This window comes from Uranotaenia lowii, chromosome 3 (genome assembly GCF_029784155.1).
Source record: "Uranotaenia lowii strain MFRU-FL chromosome 3, ASM2978415v1, whole genome shotgun sequence".
NCBI lineage: Eukaryota > Metazoa > Arthropoda > Insecta > Diptera > Culicidae > Uranotaenia > Uranotaenia lowii.
In genome coordinates, this window is record NC_073693.1 from 143,915,768 (window position 1) to 143,931,557 (window position 15,790).

At 36.1% G+C, this 15,790-nt stretch overlaps 2 protein-coding genes across 10 annotated transcripts in view; one reads left to right on the plus strand and one right to left on the minus strand.

The window, feature by feature from the left end:
- The window catches only part of LOC129751837 (protein alan shepard), an 873,165-nt gene that overhangs the window by 713,111 nt on the left and 144,264 nt on the right, over nucleotides 1-15,790 (minus strand). The window lies entirely within an intron of this gene.
- LOC129751844 (uncharacterized) lies at nucleotides 13,430-14,478 on the plus strand. Its single transcript, XM_055747595.1, has 2 exons — nucleotides 13,430-14,227; nucleotides 14,314-14,478. The coding sequence occupies exons 1-2, from the start codon at nucleotides 13,595-13,597 to the stop codon at nucleotides 14,470-14,472; spliced, it is 792 nt and encodes a 263-aa protein (XP_055603570.1). The 5' UTR covers nucleotides 13,430-13,594; the 3' UTR covers nucleotides 14,473-14,478.

Consider the following 15,790-nt stretch of genomic DNA (forward strand, 5'->3'; position numbering starts at 1 on the left):
CTATTGGCATGTGCAACTATTGGAAAAAATCGTTCAACATTATGCACGAAATAAAATTTGCCTGTGTAACTATTGGGCACAGACAAGCTGTTTTAAATGATTTTTTTAATTTGTTTGTCACTTTTTTCAAACACTTGAACTTTTGGATCATGTTGACCAATCCTGTATGAGTGCAATCGATAAAAAAAATCGAGTGAATTTGGTTTAAATGAATAAAATACAGCATAAAAACCAAAATCGTGTGCTTAGCTGTGCAACGATTGGCAAATCACCCTAGTACCACTTACGTTTTTCAACAAAAATCAAGATTGTCTTTAAAAATTTACTATGTTAAAGTGAATAGAAACGCTTCTACGATGATTGATTGTTTGATTAGAGATACTTTGAACTTAATAGTTCATTCATCTCTTATGCTTCTACGACCTATTAGAACCGATAACTGCAGTTTTAGGCGTTTTCTAGTATTCCAAAGGTTTTTGAAGGGGTTTTTAATAGAATTTCCTCTTGCACAAAAGAATTTGACACTTGAGCTAAAAAATTTCATCAAACTGATTAATTTCTTCATGAACATGACGTTTCATGATGAAGCATAAAAGGTGAAATTGCCACACATAAATTTGATTCACAAAATTCGAGTTTCCATTCGATTGCCATCAAATTTTCAGAGAGTGAAAAATAACTATCAAACTTCATTTTACCATTTTATTCGTATTTTATTTACAGTCCATAAGCAAATGCCCGCACCTTGGCCTTAACCCCGGCTATAAGCTTCTGCACAACCTGTGAATCAACCGGTTTTTGCACCATACTTTCTTCAGTTCCTCGACTGTCTTTACTACCTTAGGTCGTTTAAGAAGGTGCTGCTTCATAATCGCCCAGTACTTCTCGATGGGGCGGAGCTCCGGAGTGTTGGGAGGGTTGAACATTTTCGGCACGAATCTGACCTTATTTTCCGCATACCACTTCAGCACGTCCTTGGAGTTGTGGCATGAGGCCAAACCCGGCCAGAAGATTGTCGGGACGTTGTGGACCTTCAGGATAGGAAGCAGCCGCTTCTGGAGGTACTCTTTCATGTTCATCGTGTCCTGGGCCACGAAAGGTGCACTCCGCTTCCCGCACGTGCAGATGGCTTGCCAAAGTACGTCTCGGTGGTCGAGTGGTTAGCGTGGTACGACGGTAATCGCTAGGTCCACTGATGGCATGGGTTCGATTCCCATCTCGGTACTGGATGTTAAATGTTTAATCTTAAGTTGTCCACGTCACTTATTCAGTCTGTAAAGCCTTAATCGGCTAAGACGGTGTATGTTTTTTTTAAAACCAGGAATTCATTCGCAAATTTGGACATTTTCTGAGTACGGACATGCTCCGGAAAGCTAAACTTATTCTTGGTCGTGAAAAACAGGTTGCTGGGGATCTGTTTGATGTCGGCTTTCACATATGTTTCATCGTCCATGATGCAGCATTCCACTTTCGTCAGCATGTTGAGGTACAATTTCCTGGCACGGGTTTTGGCTGACTTAAAAAAAAAGCTTCTTAGCCCCATCCCGATCGGAGGCGTTCGGGTTTCCGTTGAAGGCCCCTACTACGCGGTTGTGATTTTTGGTGTTGTACGGAATAATTTTGCCTTCACTTCTGGGCTTCCGATCGGTGGTCAATCGTTCCTCGAACCGCTTAATCACTCGCGACACCGTGGAATTCGCGATTCCCAACGTTTTAGCGATGGAGCGATGCGAGAGATCCTTGTTCTCGTGATGAATGCGCAAGATTTTATCACGCACGAGTTGTTCTTTCGACTCCATTTCCGCGAGTTTTGATCACTTTCACTTTCGAACTTCCAGGCTGTAAACAATGCACTCTGAACTAAATCCGTCCAAATTTTCCTTGAATTCTACCCAACGGTTAAAAAGTTAGAGCAATTTCATAGTATGGCAATTTCAATATTAACGTTTTTATCAATCAAACACAATTTTTCAATTTTAATTCGTAGATGGCAGCACTATCTGGCTGTTCAACGGAATTAAGAACCGTTTTTGACAATTCGGGATTAATTAGGGTGTTCTGTATGATTTTGGTCAGGAAATAAGTACTTGGTACCGCGTACTGCCTTGGAAATTCTAAAATCACTAAATCAAATAATTGGAATTGGGTCTAGGTCTCTGAAAAGTGAATTTCTTGGACCGATAATCAGAACAATGTTGTACTTTCCGATGTAACTTGACGGACCAGATGCCTAGCAGTATTATTAGTACACTCAAAAAACTATTCACATTATCGTTACGTGAAAATGTACATAAATTTTTGCCACTATGAAAATCATGTGGAATCTACGTGAATTTCAGCAAACAGAGTTCGCGCAACAAATAGAATTCACGTAATTTCCATGTGTGTTGTGGATGAACTCCACTTGAAGCGTACGTGGAAAAGAAATTCGTTCTGCTTAATGTAGTCCACGTAGATTTCATATTGATATGAACGTAGCGGGTGTTTTATTTCGCATCTCAAATTAAAAAAATATTTTAATTCCGTAAGGAGTTTTATTATGTCGAATGAATTTCAAAACACGATCAACCACGATATTGCCATTGGAAAGCTGGAACGCCTGGGTTTCTGTGGAACTCTTCTTAACTGGTTCCGGAGCTACCTATCAGGACGTAAATTAACAGTTCGCACGGAGGACTCTTTCCCAGACAATTATCTGCTTCTTCTGGTGTGCCTCAGGGAAGCCATTTAGGGCCGATTATCTTCTTAATCTACTTCAACGATGCGCTCTCACTCCTCGGCGGTCCAAAGCTATGCTATGCTGATGACCTAAAGCAATTTTCAACATCAACGGCCAGAACGATATTGATTTCCTACAAAATCAATTTAACCTCTTCGCACACTGGTGTGATATAAACTGCCTGCCTTTGAATCGCAGTAAATGTGCAGTCATCAGCTTTTCAAGAAAGCGGCAGCCTTTTTCCGCTGAGTACTTCCTCGGAGATGAGCCAATCGCACGCGTAGAACACATCAATGATCTGGGTGTAATTCTAGACCGGAAGCTGGAATTTAGGACACACACAAACTACGTTGTCGACAAAGCCTCGAGAAGTCTTGGATTCTTATTTCGAGTGTCCAAGGACTTCAAGGATGTGTATTGCCTGAAAAGTTTGTATTGCAGTATTGTTCGCTCTATCCTTGAGTATGCATCAGCTGTTTGGTGTCCCTACTACCAGAATGGGCCGAACGGATCGAGGCTATACAGCGGCGCTTACTGCGATTCGCCCTTAGACACCTGCCTTGGCAAGACCCGTTTCACTTGCCAAGCTATGAACATCGATGCCGTCTCATAGACATAGACACTCTTCAAGCCCGCAGAAACGCAACACGAGCTTCCTTCGTCGCCGATCTCTTGACATCGCGAATTGACTGCCCCACGCTCCTAGAAGCCATTCCTCTAAGTGTGCGACCCCGTGGACTTAGAAATCAAGATCTTCGATTGTATGTTCCCATTCGTTCGAACAATTATGAAGCTAATAGCGCTATCATCTCATCATTCTGAAATTCAACCGTTTTTCTGAGCACTTCGATTTCGACGTTTCGAGAGATGTTTTCCGTACTAAAGTTTTAAGTGTATTGAGAACCCTGTAATTAGACTTAGTACTCTTTTTATATTAATTTTAAGTCATCATTTGGACCAATATGTGTTCCGTTGATTTGTAATAAATAATAATAATAATAAATAATAATAACACAATGCACATTTATTTAACTACCATGGTAACTGTCGTTTACCACTTTCACAGCTCATAAGGACTTAACTAATTTTGTTAAAACACCACCGATCAAATGGAAATTGATAAGCCACGGTTGCTGGGCATCCTAGCGGCTCCAATTCCGAATCCTGTAAAAATAGCGAAGCAATGTAAACAACAACGACCCAAAAATACTCTTACTACTCACAAATAATGAAGTTTTCCATCATCGCAGAATGTCTCAATCTTCCAGCACCAACTGGTGGATCTACGCTTTATTGCTGCTTCCATAAAAAAGTAAACTTATGCTTGATTTTTCCAAAATTTTTTGGATTTTCTAAATAGCTGACAAAATTGTGGATTCCTAATGACTGGAATTAAACAAATTTTCTGTTTTAGGCCTATTGAATAGGTAAAACTTTCAAATTAAAAGTTAAGTTCAGTTTGAATTATATAGAGAAAATCTCCTTAATCGGAATCGGATGATTGAGGAGCAACGTGTGGACAATCATGCCATAGATTGAAATTTATGGTCAAGTTGGTCATGAAATGTACTTTTTGACACTTAGTTCAGTGCTGAAAAGTAGCACTTTACGATTCTGTTATCAGTGTCGAAATGTTCAGTTGTGTTTAATAAAAGTTCAGTTGTGTTGTGTAACTAAACTTGAATTATTCACTTTTTTCAATAAATCAAAATAATACGGACTGATAACTTATTCTACGCTCACAACAATACTAAAAAATTTTAAGATCGAAAAATACACAAACTTGTTTGTGTAATTTCTGCACATAAAATGTCAATGAGCTGCCAAAAAAGCCTTATTGGTTAAAATTTTAAATGGGTTATTTGTAGGCAGAAATGCTCAAGCATCAACCCTGAATGATTTTTCATAAACATTGATTGCTCAACAGAATTTCAAAATGATGAGATTATTGTTATTATTATAAAAAACTTTACCTCAATTACTTTCGAAAAAAATAAGATTGGCTAAGAAACATGAATTTGAAATTTCCATTTTCTGATAATTTTCTGTCTGGTTAAAAACTTAGTGCACCATAAAGTGGACGGTGGAACACTCTGAAAATATTCGGTGTTGCTTGCGCTCTCACCAATACTATCATGAATTTTGACAGCACATGCTTCCCGATGTAAACAAATATCAGCTGGTTGGTTTATTTCTATACCGTATAAATTGCGTTCGAGCTGTTTTTTTTCTCTTTATTATCCCGAAGAACGGAAACTTGTTCCGGATTCAATACAAGTGCCGTTTCCAACAGAGGCGGAGAATTTCACCTGGATGGCACGTTCCAAAGCAAACAACGCTTCCAAGAAGAAATGTGCCCAGAAGGCTTGCTGCAATCAGTTCCAGGCGATGCCGATAAAGAGCAGCAAATCCGAGTGCAAAAAGGCCAACCCAAAGATCTGGTGGAATCGTCCAAATCGAAAAGTTTTCTTGTTCGGGAGGGTCCTATAAGTTGGTCTCCACAGCAAGAAGCGTTCAGCTGCATCGAAGCTACTCTGCTTCGAGCTGTGCCTTAGGGGGACGATGCTCGGTTGCGCCAAGTCCCGGATTCCCACCCATTGCCCTTTAAAAACGGTAGTTCGAGACTACACCCGCATTGGGAGCTTGAATTTCGTTTCGGTCTGTTAGCAAAATTTTCTCCCCCGATTTCCGCGATCTGAGTTCGCCAATTTGACTTCCAAGAATGTTTCTTTTGTCATCTGAAAACGGAAATAGGTACTCGAGGTATTTGCGAAGAATAAACGTTCAAAATACCGGGACCTACAAGCTGGGGTAACTGAAGTCTAGCAGCAGCAAACATAGACCACCCAGAATCAGCTGGTATTGCAGTTATCATCAGAGCCAGAGGCGAATCTACCGAGCAAAATAAATCTGAAATCTTCACAATTCAACATAGTATATAAATTCATGCTAACATTTTCATATTATTTAAAAGATAATGATCAACTAAAGTAAATTTCATTTAAATTTTCGAAGTCAAACGAAAACAAATACCAGCTGTAATGGATTTTTGACAGCTTGATGTTTTCTGTTGACACTGCCGATTTCACGTACACCAACAAAGGTGGGTGCGAAACTCGATTCATGCTCGTTTTCAGCATGGAAGGTGCAACACTTTCGGGTGGTGAAAACAAATACGTTATAAGTAAGCGTTATTTTTGTTTGATATTGCATCTACATCCACATGCATCTAGCAGTTTTTGAAAAGACATGAAAGCGGATAACTTAATGATTTATGGTGCTTGCCGTTTTCTGATTTCTGATATATTCAAGTTTCTATGGTTTGTTTAAACTTTGTCAGATGTGTATAAATTTCTGCATCTTGAGCTAAGCCGCTTGTAAACAAAACGCTTAATGATTCAGAGATGTCATTGAAATTTTCAAATTTTAAATAAAGAAAAACAAAAAGAAATTTTAAGTTTGATGTTGATTTTGTTGAAGGTTTACCTACTTGATGAAATATAACACTTACTTGACACGTTGTACTCACCTGAAAAAGAAAAAAAAATAGATTTTTTATTAAGTAGTTCATTAAATAAATTACTGACGGGGAATAGATTTTTTAAATTTAATGTACACTTATAAGCCGAACCTCCCTTCCCTTCTGATCTTAAATAATTTTTCACAACAGTCTTCAAAAGAAAATCAAATTTGTAGAGCAGTCGGTTCAAATGCATAAATATAAGAGCCAAAAACGAGGATTTTGCTGTTCGACAGAACAAGTAATATTAATAAAATCAAAATGATATTACATATGGATTTTCTGGATAATAATCCAAGAATCATTCGTTTTCTCGTTTGGTGTTTAGGTTTTTCTCAATTTTAACCTTCACCTGGGAAGTTTGAGATTTAGGAAACGCAATGAGTTTTTACTTTTTTTCCAACGTAAATCTATACTTAGGCATTGATTGTAAAATTCACCTAATTGTATCAACTGATTGTATTATGAATAGAGTTTAGTCCAAACGGATGTCATTGAATTTGTATCTCGTTTCAGTTCAACTCTGTTTTTTTCTTAACCCTGATTGACAAAATCATAGAATGTTGTTCATGAAACTCAATTTACACCACTGAGGTTCGAAATTTAATTAAGAATCTGAGTTGAAATCAGAGCTTTGTTTTAATTTTTTTCAATCAAAAGAATTCTCATAATTTAACATTAATTTAATTTAGTAGAAAGAAGAGATCCAATGCATGTAGAACTACCTTATGATTTATGATCATTGTAGAAATTGACCCTATAATAAAAATTTGATAAAAGGCATGTGCCAAAAAACCTTGGTTTCAACTGTCTAAATAAATACGCTTAAAACACAAAATTAAAATGATTCAAGTCTTCAGAGCCTAAAGTATAAGAACAAAAATAATCGGTATCGAAATAATAATGTCAAACGATTTTTCATATTTTAATTCAGTGATTTATTAACCCTTTGTTTCATAAAGTAACAAATTCGCAAAAATGAATGTTTGGAAAAATTGAAAAATCGTATTTCATTTTCTTTTTTTTTTCTTGATGTTCACATCATTTCCAACTCTTTGAAATATTTTTTTAAGGATGAATGAAAAATCATGAAACGAAGCGTTAAGATTTTTAGAATTTTGTTTACATATACATATATGTTCGATAGAAAAATAAAGTCTAGAAAAATATATTTGGCGAAATAAACATAACAACTTAAAAGCGTTCTTTCTCGAAACTAGCTTTATTGCACTTATACCCTTTTGGCTCCAAGTGCCTAAATTCTTAAAATAAGTAAAATTCTACAAAATTCTGGCGAAAATTTACCATTAAGCAGAAATAATCCGAACGATATATTCGACATTCAAATTCTGTAGCCAATTTAGATTTCAATTGCCAGCAGCTATACAATAGTAAATAGAAGTGCGATGCCAATTAGACTGAGTCAATTTGGGGTCATTTTTGAATTTCTCAAACCCTGTGGTCTGAAAAGCTTCGTTTTAGTTCAAAATTAATCCATTATTTTTGCAGAATTTTTAAGTTCTTATTGAAACTTTGAAGCTCCATTACAGAATTTAACGGCCTTCAGCAAACACAAAAAAAAATCTCTCCTTTCCTCTCTTACCTCGGTTTCTCAGCATCCATATTTATTCCTCCCATCTCCTCAATTCATCTGACTTAATTGCTTTGTTTTTGACTTTCTTCGATACACGCCGGCACGCAAGCCAGTTTTGCTACACATTTGTTTGATTCGCTTACTCAAGTAATCAAACAACCTAATGAAAAAAGTAAGTCCTGATACCAGATTTAAATTTCGACCCTTCTAGATGATAGCCAAACACGTTGCCACGACGCCACGCATGGATGTTGCCTTACTGACAGCTTAAAATCGAAGTGGTAATGAGCTTTCCTAGAATATTCGCAAAGGCAGACAGCGGCCAGCAGCGAAGACGCGTGTTAATTATTACTCAGAAACATAACGAAACGGCAAATGAATCAAACATCCGTTAAAATGATATCGTTTTAAAAAAATTGGAATTCCATGTTTTTAACTGTTAGGCATAAAATTATACAAATTCTTGAGTTTATCTTGATATTTAATTCATGAATTGCTTCAACTGACTTTCAATGTGTGATAAATTCAGGGTAAATAAATACAGTTGGACGAAATTTTTTAAAGTGAAAAAAAATTACTGCTTTCAAAAACAATCCTTCGCGAGCTAGTTTAAAGTAGTTCTAAGTTTAAATTTCAATATAAATAAATGTATCAATAATTTTCAAGCTATAATAGATGATTTATTGATATTCATTCACCTTTTGTGATATTCAGTCACATTTCATATTCATGAAATGGCGGTCATGTCACGAAAAAGGCTATATAAGGAACTTTTTGAAACTTCAAGTCCATAGAAGGCTATTTGAGACCGAATTTGTAACTTTGATACTGGATGGATGCGATTGACATCTCACAAAAAAGTCTTTTTAAGGAACTTTTTTTTAACTTCAAGTCTTTAGAAGGCTATTTGAGCCCAAATTTTAAACTTTTATACTGAATGGATGCGATTGACATGTCACAAAAAAGGCTGTTCGAGGAACTTTTTGGAACTTCAAATCCGTAGAAGACTATTTGAGGCTCTTTTTGTAACTTTAATACTGAGTAATGCGATCGCCGTTTCACAAAAAGGCTATTTGAGGAACCTTTTGTAACTTTTGTGCTCTCATTCGAAAAAAAAATCGGTACCAATTCTCTTGGAACCTTTAATCAGCGAAATTCGAACTTAGGAGCACGAGTTGGGACTTTTGTTGCTTGAGATCGCCTACGTACAAATTCATTCAGTAGCGTTAGAGCTGAAAAACTGTTTTATAGACACGCTCTAAAAATTCAACCTTGAAAAATTTATAACGTGCCTCCTAATCTATATATATAAAAATGAATGTTTGTCTGTCTGTCTGTTCCCTATAGACTCGGAAACTACTGAACCGATCATCGTCAAAACTGGCATCTGAGGGTTTTTGAGGCCGGGGATGGTTTCTGTAATAGTCAAAACTCCATCCGACTTAAGGAAGGAGAGGCTTCCATACAAAATTTGTAGTTTTTCGAAACAAAATAAAGTCATGACATCTATTTTCTTGAGATTTTTTTTCCTTTGGGCAGTTTGTTTTTCGTCTCTATGGTCGAGGCGTCGCCAGCCAACGTCGCAAAAGGAAAGTTACCCAGGCATAGCATACTGATCAGTAGGAATATTTTGGCGCGTATTTCTCAACCAACCATATTTTCTTTGAGGGGTTTGTTTTTCGTCTCCATGGGCGAGCAAACGTCGTCGCAAGAGAATAGTAACCAAAGCACACTGTTCATTGATTGCTGGAAAATTTAACAATAAGGATACACAACTGAAACGAATTTAGAAATGAAAATGGGAGCTTTTTATTTTAAATAATTCTGAAAAAACCATCGTTCTTTTTGCTTACATACCAATTCAAGTACGTACTTAACATGAAAAGTGTTTTTGTGTTACATGGCTGCATAAAAGAGACTTTTGATCCACTTCGTTTTTGAAAAGCGAGACTTTAGAACTGATATTCAACTGGACTCAAAATTCTTAAGAGAAATTTTAAGTTTACCCTTAAAGTGTTAAAAACAATATTCCCTTCTGTCAACTTACAAGGGGCAAGGGCAAACGTCGAACTTTTAAGAAATTCATCTTCAAAATGATTCAATATGTTGGAAAGACCAGGAGGAGTATTCCGACTGTTGAAACTGCAGCGGATATTGAAAATTCTTAAATGTCTTTGTAAATGAAGGTCATTTCCTTTGAACAGCATTCGATTGTAAAGCCATTACTCTGACGCATCTGTAAATAAGCTTTGCATTGACACTTGCCCCAATATACGGGACAAATGTAAACTTAGAAATTTGTTTTTGCCTACATTTTTGAATATTTGACTCTCAAAGAGATAATTAAAAAAAAAGCTGAGAACTTATTTAGTGATGCAACTGATATTTTTTTAAATATTTATATGTTTACCGTAGTAAATTTATTCAAAAAAAGAAATTTGCACTGCATTTGATACATAACTAATTAAATATTTTTTTCATTACCATGATAAGTGCTGTTTGGGATCGTGTCGGTTAAATTTGCCTACCTTCTTCAAGCAGTGGGGGACAAAATTGAATAAGATGGGACAGCTCCCATGTAAATTTAAGATAAAGAGCTTTTCAAAGAAGGGACCATATTTAAAAAGGTTTTTTTTTGGGTACAGAGTACAAATTTCAGATCTTGAAAAACGAGTTTAGAGATCAAGTTCCAGTAAATAATATATACCATCTTTGAGTTGCAATTCAGAACTGCAGTTGCAGCTCTCATTTCAAAGTTGTTGGTTCTGAAGTATGATGAGGTTTGATTTAAAAAAATGCTCTCTTAAATCTAATTTCAATAAATTTTCACAAATTACATTTATTTCCGGAAGGTGTAGCAAAGCACAACGGGTCAGCTAGTCGTCATATAAATTTGATGTCTTGGAAAAACATGCTTTAAAATGTATTGGTTGCAACTTTGGAGAAGACAATTTTACTCCATCTTTTCAATTTAAAAAGTTTGTTTGTCAAAATCATGGGAAAAAGGCACGTTTTGATATCTGATACTGTATAATTAAGGCGCTTTATTTGATGAGCATCTTCGCTGAAGACACATTTTGTCTTAATCTTAAAATTTCTATGTTATTAATTTTGTCTTGCTAAATTCCCGTTCTGGACCACTGTGTACTCCTTATCATGAGGCCATCCAAATATAAAAATAAACTGTTTTTCAAACAATAAAGTATTTAAAAAAAATAAAACAATATTTTTTGTTAATATTGCGGCTAACGCGGTAATTTACAAATGGAACTTTAAATTTAAATTTAAATTGAACTTTAAACTTTTTGTAGATCGTAAGTAATTTTGACTTAGACAAAAAAAACTTACAGATGTATTAGATTTGTAACTTTCCTTAGTTGCATTAGGTTGAACAAAATGTAAATTTTATTTATAACTTTTCTGAAATATTATTATATTTCTTTTAAATCAATTTAAAAACATAAGCTCTAAAAATGCAGTTCAACTGTTGAATTTCTAAGGTTAACCTTAGATCATGTTTTTGAATGCTGGAACAAATAACTGATTTTGAACATAAAATTTAATCCAATTTTAATCTAGTATTTCATTTAAGGTCTGAATTATTGATTCAAAGAATCTACAACAGAAATTGAGCAATAAAATATTGTCATTAAAATACGTTAAGTCGGGAATGAAAAGAGCAGTGAATGAATAAAATGAACTTCCCAAGTAACCATAAGCATTAAGCCATAACCCTTAATCAGCATTAAATCAATTTCTAATGCAATTCAGCATTATATCAACATTCATAATGCTTTTTAGTTTTAAATCAGCATTATAAATGCATAGAAGCAATAAAAATTAGCACTAATGATAGCACTATATGCACATATAGAGCTACTATATAAAGTTACCAAGCATTAAGACTGTAGCACTACCCTATAGTAACCATAAACATTAAACCTTAACCCTTAATCAGCATTAAATCAACATTTCTAATGCAAGTTAGCATTATACCAACATTCATAATGCATTTTAGTTTTAAATCAGCATTATTAATGCATAGAAGCAATAAAAAAGTGGTGTGACCCGAACAGTACTTGAAGTACGGGGTTTTTCACCCACCTCATCAGCATCAAGAGTGGTCGAAATGGTAAAGGCGCAAGGAAAGATAAAGGCTGCTGCGGGATCCTCGGTTCGAGACTCATCAAATGTAATACATAATTCAATTATTATCACTTCTCATTTCAAAAAACCCTTTATTCAGCAGGTTGATTGATGTTGTAGATAATGATTTAATTTTTGAATTTCCGTTTCACATCAATCACGATCAATCAATTAAAAAATTGAAAGGTGTTCTAAGTATGCTTTGTTAATGCTTTTATACGGCTGGCGAAAAATGACGTTTTGATGATGCTTTAATTCAGCATTTGTAATGCTAATTAAAGGCTATGTTGTGATAGCATTTATTCAGCCCGCTATTTCGCCTTTTTAGCATTAAATCTGCACTATATACGCATATAGTGCAAAACAAGCATTATTTCAGAGTTATATATGGGAATATAGTGTTGTTTAAGGGTTATGTTTTAGTGCTTATGGTTACTTGGGTTATTTGTGTAAACTTCAAATCAAATCTGAAGCCATTCTTGGTTTTTACTTTGCTTTTAAACTATATCTGTCTTAAAAGTTGAAACACTTATTGTAGAGAAAATGGAGAAGGTTTTAACGAGCATCAGGAATGTTAAGACAATAGATTGAAAGCTTACTAAAGACCTTCTTTCAGACAAGCCTGTTACCCACCAGCAGCTTATAGCCTTTGCATGAATTTCAATTTTCATTTAGCTGAAAATAAACTCCTTCAAAAGAAACATTGGTTCAGTATTTACTTTATCGCTTGAAACAGGTTTTCCTCCTATCGATTCTTTTCAGGTTCAAATTTTAACAAATTCATATGACCCCTAGGTTTTCCTACAACGCTTGTTAACAATTATTTTGTCCTTATCATCATTTATGTATATGTTTTATTCCTATCGTCTATCGCTTCACTTCTAGGGAGGGCTTATCAAAGAAAGGTTACTTGTTCAAAAAGTGAACTTGATACTCGATGTTTATATTAATTTTCTATCGAAAGCATTCGAAGAAGTTGTAAACATGTAAGTTCTCCAAAGCTTATAGCCGATAGTAATCGAAAAAAAAAATCGACACCTACAATTTCAAAAGTTCTTCAATCGATACTAATCAATGGGTTAACAACTTAAGTTGCTCAGCCACAGGGGTGATTCCGAATCGATTCAACATTGGACTTGCGAAAGTAATGAAAAAATTGAACAGTACCTGCTGCGTGAAAACGCGTGAAATTGAACATGTGCGCCTTTCCACGCGCGGTTCGATGTACGCTTCTTTAGCCTTTTAAAGAACAGGTACACGTGTTGCAGCCTAACTATTTAGAACCATTCGGAAGTTTTCATCAAGTGGTGACCACGCATCGGAAAAAGCCTTCACTGCCGGATTTTTTCGTGTCTGGTCGACCGGATGTGAACTGAACTTGCTCAAGAAAGAAGGCATTGAGACGCATGATAAGCTCGCGCATACAACTGATTATCAGCATTGTAAGTTTAGCTGTTGGATCGGTTGGAAAGTTCTTATCGACAGGTGAAGATATTGATTATAAAAGTTGAAACCGGAACTACCGAAAGCATTCAGTTCATTCTCGGTGGTTCAACTGTTAAGATCTATTAGCTTAGGATAAAAAAATCGTTCTAGAATAGTTAAAAGTATCAAAATGGATAAACGAATTTTGTTAGTGTTCTTAGTGCTGGCAGTTACTACAGCTAATGCTGGCCATAAAAGGCGTATGCAAATGAGACAGCAGCAGGAAGCTCAGGAAATGCAGCCTCCGTACGGACTTGGAAGCGGATATCAGGGTGGAGCTCCTTTCGCGGCTGGAAGACAGTATCGTCCTATCAATATTTACTACTCCAGAACGGGTAGTCGAGGACCACCTCAAGCTCCTCATCGTCCTCATCATCCGCATTACCCGCCGCAATTACCTCCCCAATATCCACCGCAATATCCACCGAGGATTCCATCACCACCAATTGGTCTTCCACCGCATGGAGCTCTGCCGTCTTATCCATCACCACTTGCCCTTCAATTCGGACCAGGAGCCGGACACTATGCTCCCAATCATGGATTCTTCATGTCTATGCCACCCACTCAGTATCTCCCATATCCATTGAACATCCTTAACCCATACTTCCTGAACTACATCCTGCCTAAGCTGCTGTACTCGTACATGAGCATGATGAATCCCTACGCACTGCGATCAGTTGCCCCAGTGACTCCACCCAAATACAGTTGGTCCACCTTCTCCCCAGCCGGCGATGCCATTCGCGTTGATGAGGAATGGAAAACTGTAAGTATTTCTTCAATGCTGTCAATTTTGTCACTAACAAATTTAAAATTCACAATATTAATCCAACCACCTTTCCCCCTTTTTAGCACATCATCAATCACGATAACGATCATGATCAATATGAAGCCGGCTCGTCGGATGCGGCATCAAAAACTAGTGCCCCAAAGGAGGTGACAGAAACTGAGGGTGAGAAAACTGAAGCCGCGAAGGCTGTTGCTGAAGAGCAGCCAAAGCAGAAACAGTAAATAATTGTAAGCATTGAATTTATTGTTAAGTTTTTACTAAATAAACCTTAGTACGAACGAACTGAAAATCTTGTGTTCCGTCTTCGTTTTTTGTTTGGCTCTAATCTCTCATTAAAATTAAAGTACTGGTTTTGAATTTGCATAACAATTCTAGAGTTTTTTTTGATTAGGTCGTATGAGCCACTTGACTTGATTTGAGAAAATCGCTGTTCAAGTTTTGTAACACATTTTTAATTCCTGTTTTAAATATATCGCTCAAAATTATCTGGAAATTAGGTTTACATTATATTAATAGATTAGAAATCAGCTATTGTATTCGGTACAAGCATAGATTCAGTTGTACTTGTAAACATTCTCTTAGGACCTTCCGCATTTTACGTTTGGCGGAAACGTCATTTTGCAAATTGTTAAAATTTCTTTTGAAACTTGATTATATTTGTCTTAACTTCGCCAATATTTGCTAATTAGCTTTAACTACTAATGTTCTCTCATTATATGGCTATTCTGCAGAGTTGCGACACTTGATTCCGAGAAATTCTTGATGCGTCAATTTCAAGCGCACCGCAAAATAAAGCATAAAAGAAAGCTGACTTACCTTTGACTTCCTGGAACGTTGTGTAGGTCCAAGTAGGTGATATGCGCTCTACTGAATATTCGGATCCTCAATTCACCTAACACTTTGTGAGCGGACCTTGTTTTCATGGTCGAGCGATCTTCCTCCCTCGATGCAGAAGCCTGGAATCGATGCTGAGGGGCTCAGGAGATTATCTTGTCCACTTGACATTGTTTCCTGTGACTCCTGTGACTGGTTCAAGGATTGAGATAACCGCGACAACTTATCTAAAACTTAAGTTTTTGTTGGCTGCCACTGGTGGGAGAAAAAAGTATAGAGCTGAAAACTTATTCAGCCATAAAACTAACAGTACTTGAACTTACCTGCATATTCATTTAACTGAGATTATTGACATCACTCTAACTTGCGATTTCTGTTTAATTTTCCGAACTATCAAACACTTAGCACGGCATTTTCTGCAAAAATGCATAAAGTCGCAAGAACCAACAAAACAAACTATTATTTTGGGTCCTTTTGTTACACGGCAATCCAGTGCAACGCAAAACGTCGCAAATACCAAATTGCACTCGAAAATGAGAAAGTCATTATACGTCTTAAATTAAAATCATTTTCTAAAAGTAATTTATTGGTCAAATGAAACCAAGTTTTTATCTAACATAAAATAAAGGCTTATAAATCGTTTGCAGCCAATAACTCGATTTTGTTTATATTGGTTCTTACGACCTAATCAAAACAAACTCTAGA

What these genes read in the sequence shown, in the direction of transcription:
- LOC129751844 (XM_055747595.1), top strand. Translation starts at nt 13,595, where the DNA reads ATGGATAAACGAATTTTGTTAGTGTTCTTAGTGCTGGCAGTTACTACA. An exon ending in TTGATGAGGAATGGAAAACT is followed by an intron (nt 14,228 to 14,313) that starts GTAAGTATTTCT and finishes CCCCCTTTTTAG; the next exon opens with CACATCATCAATCACGATAA.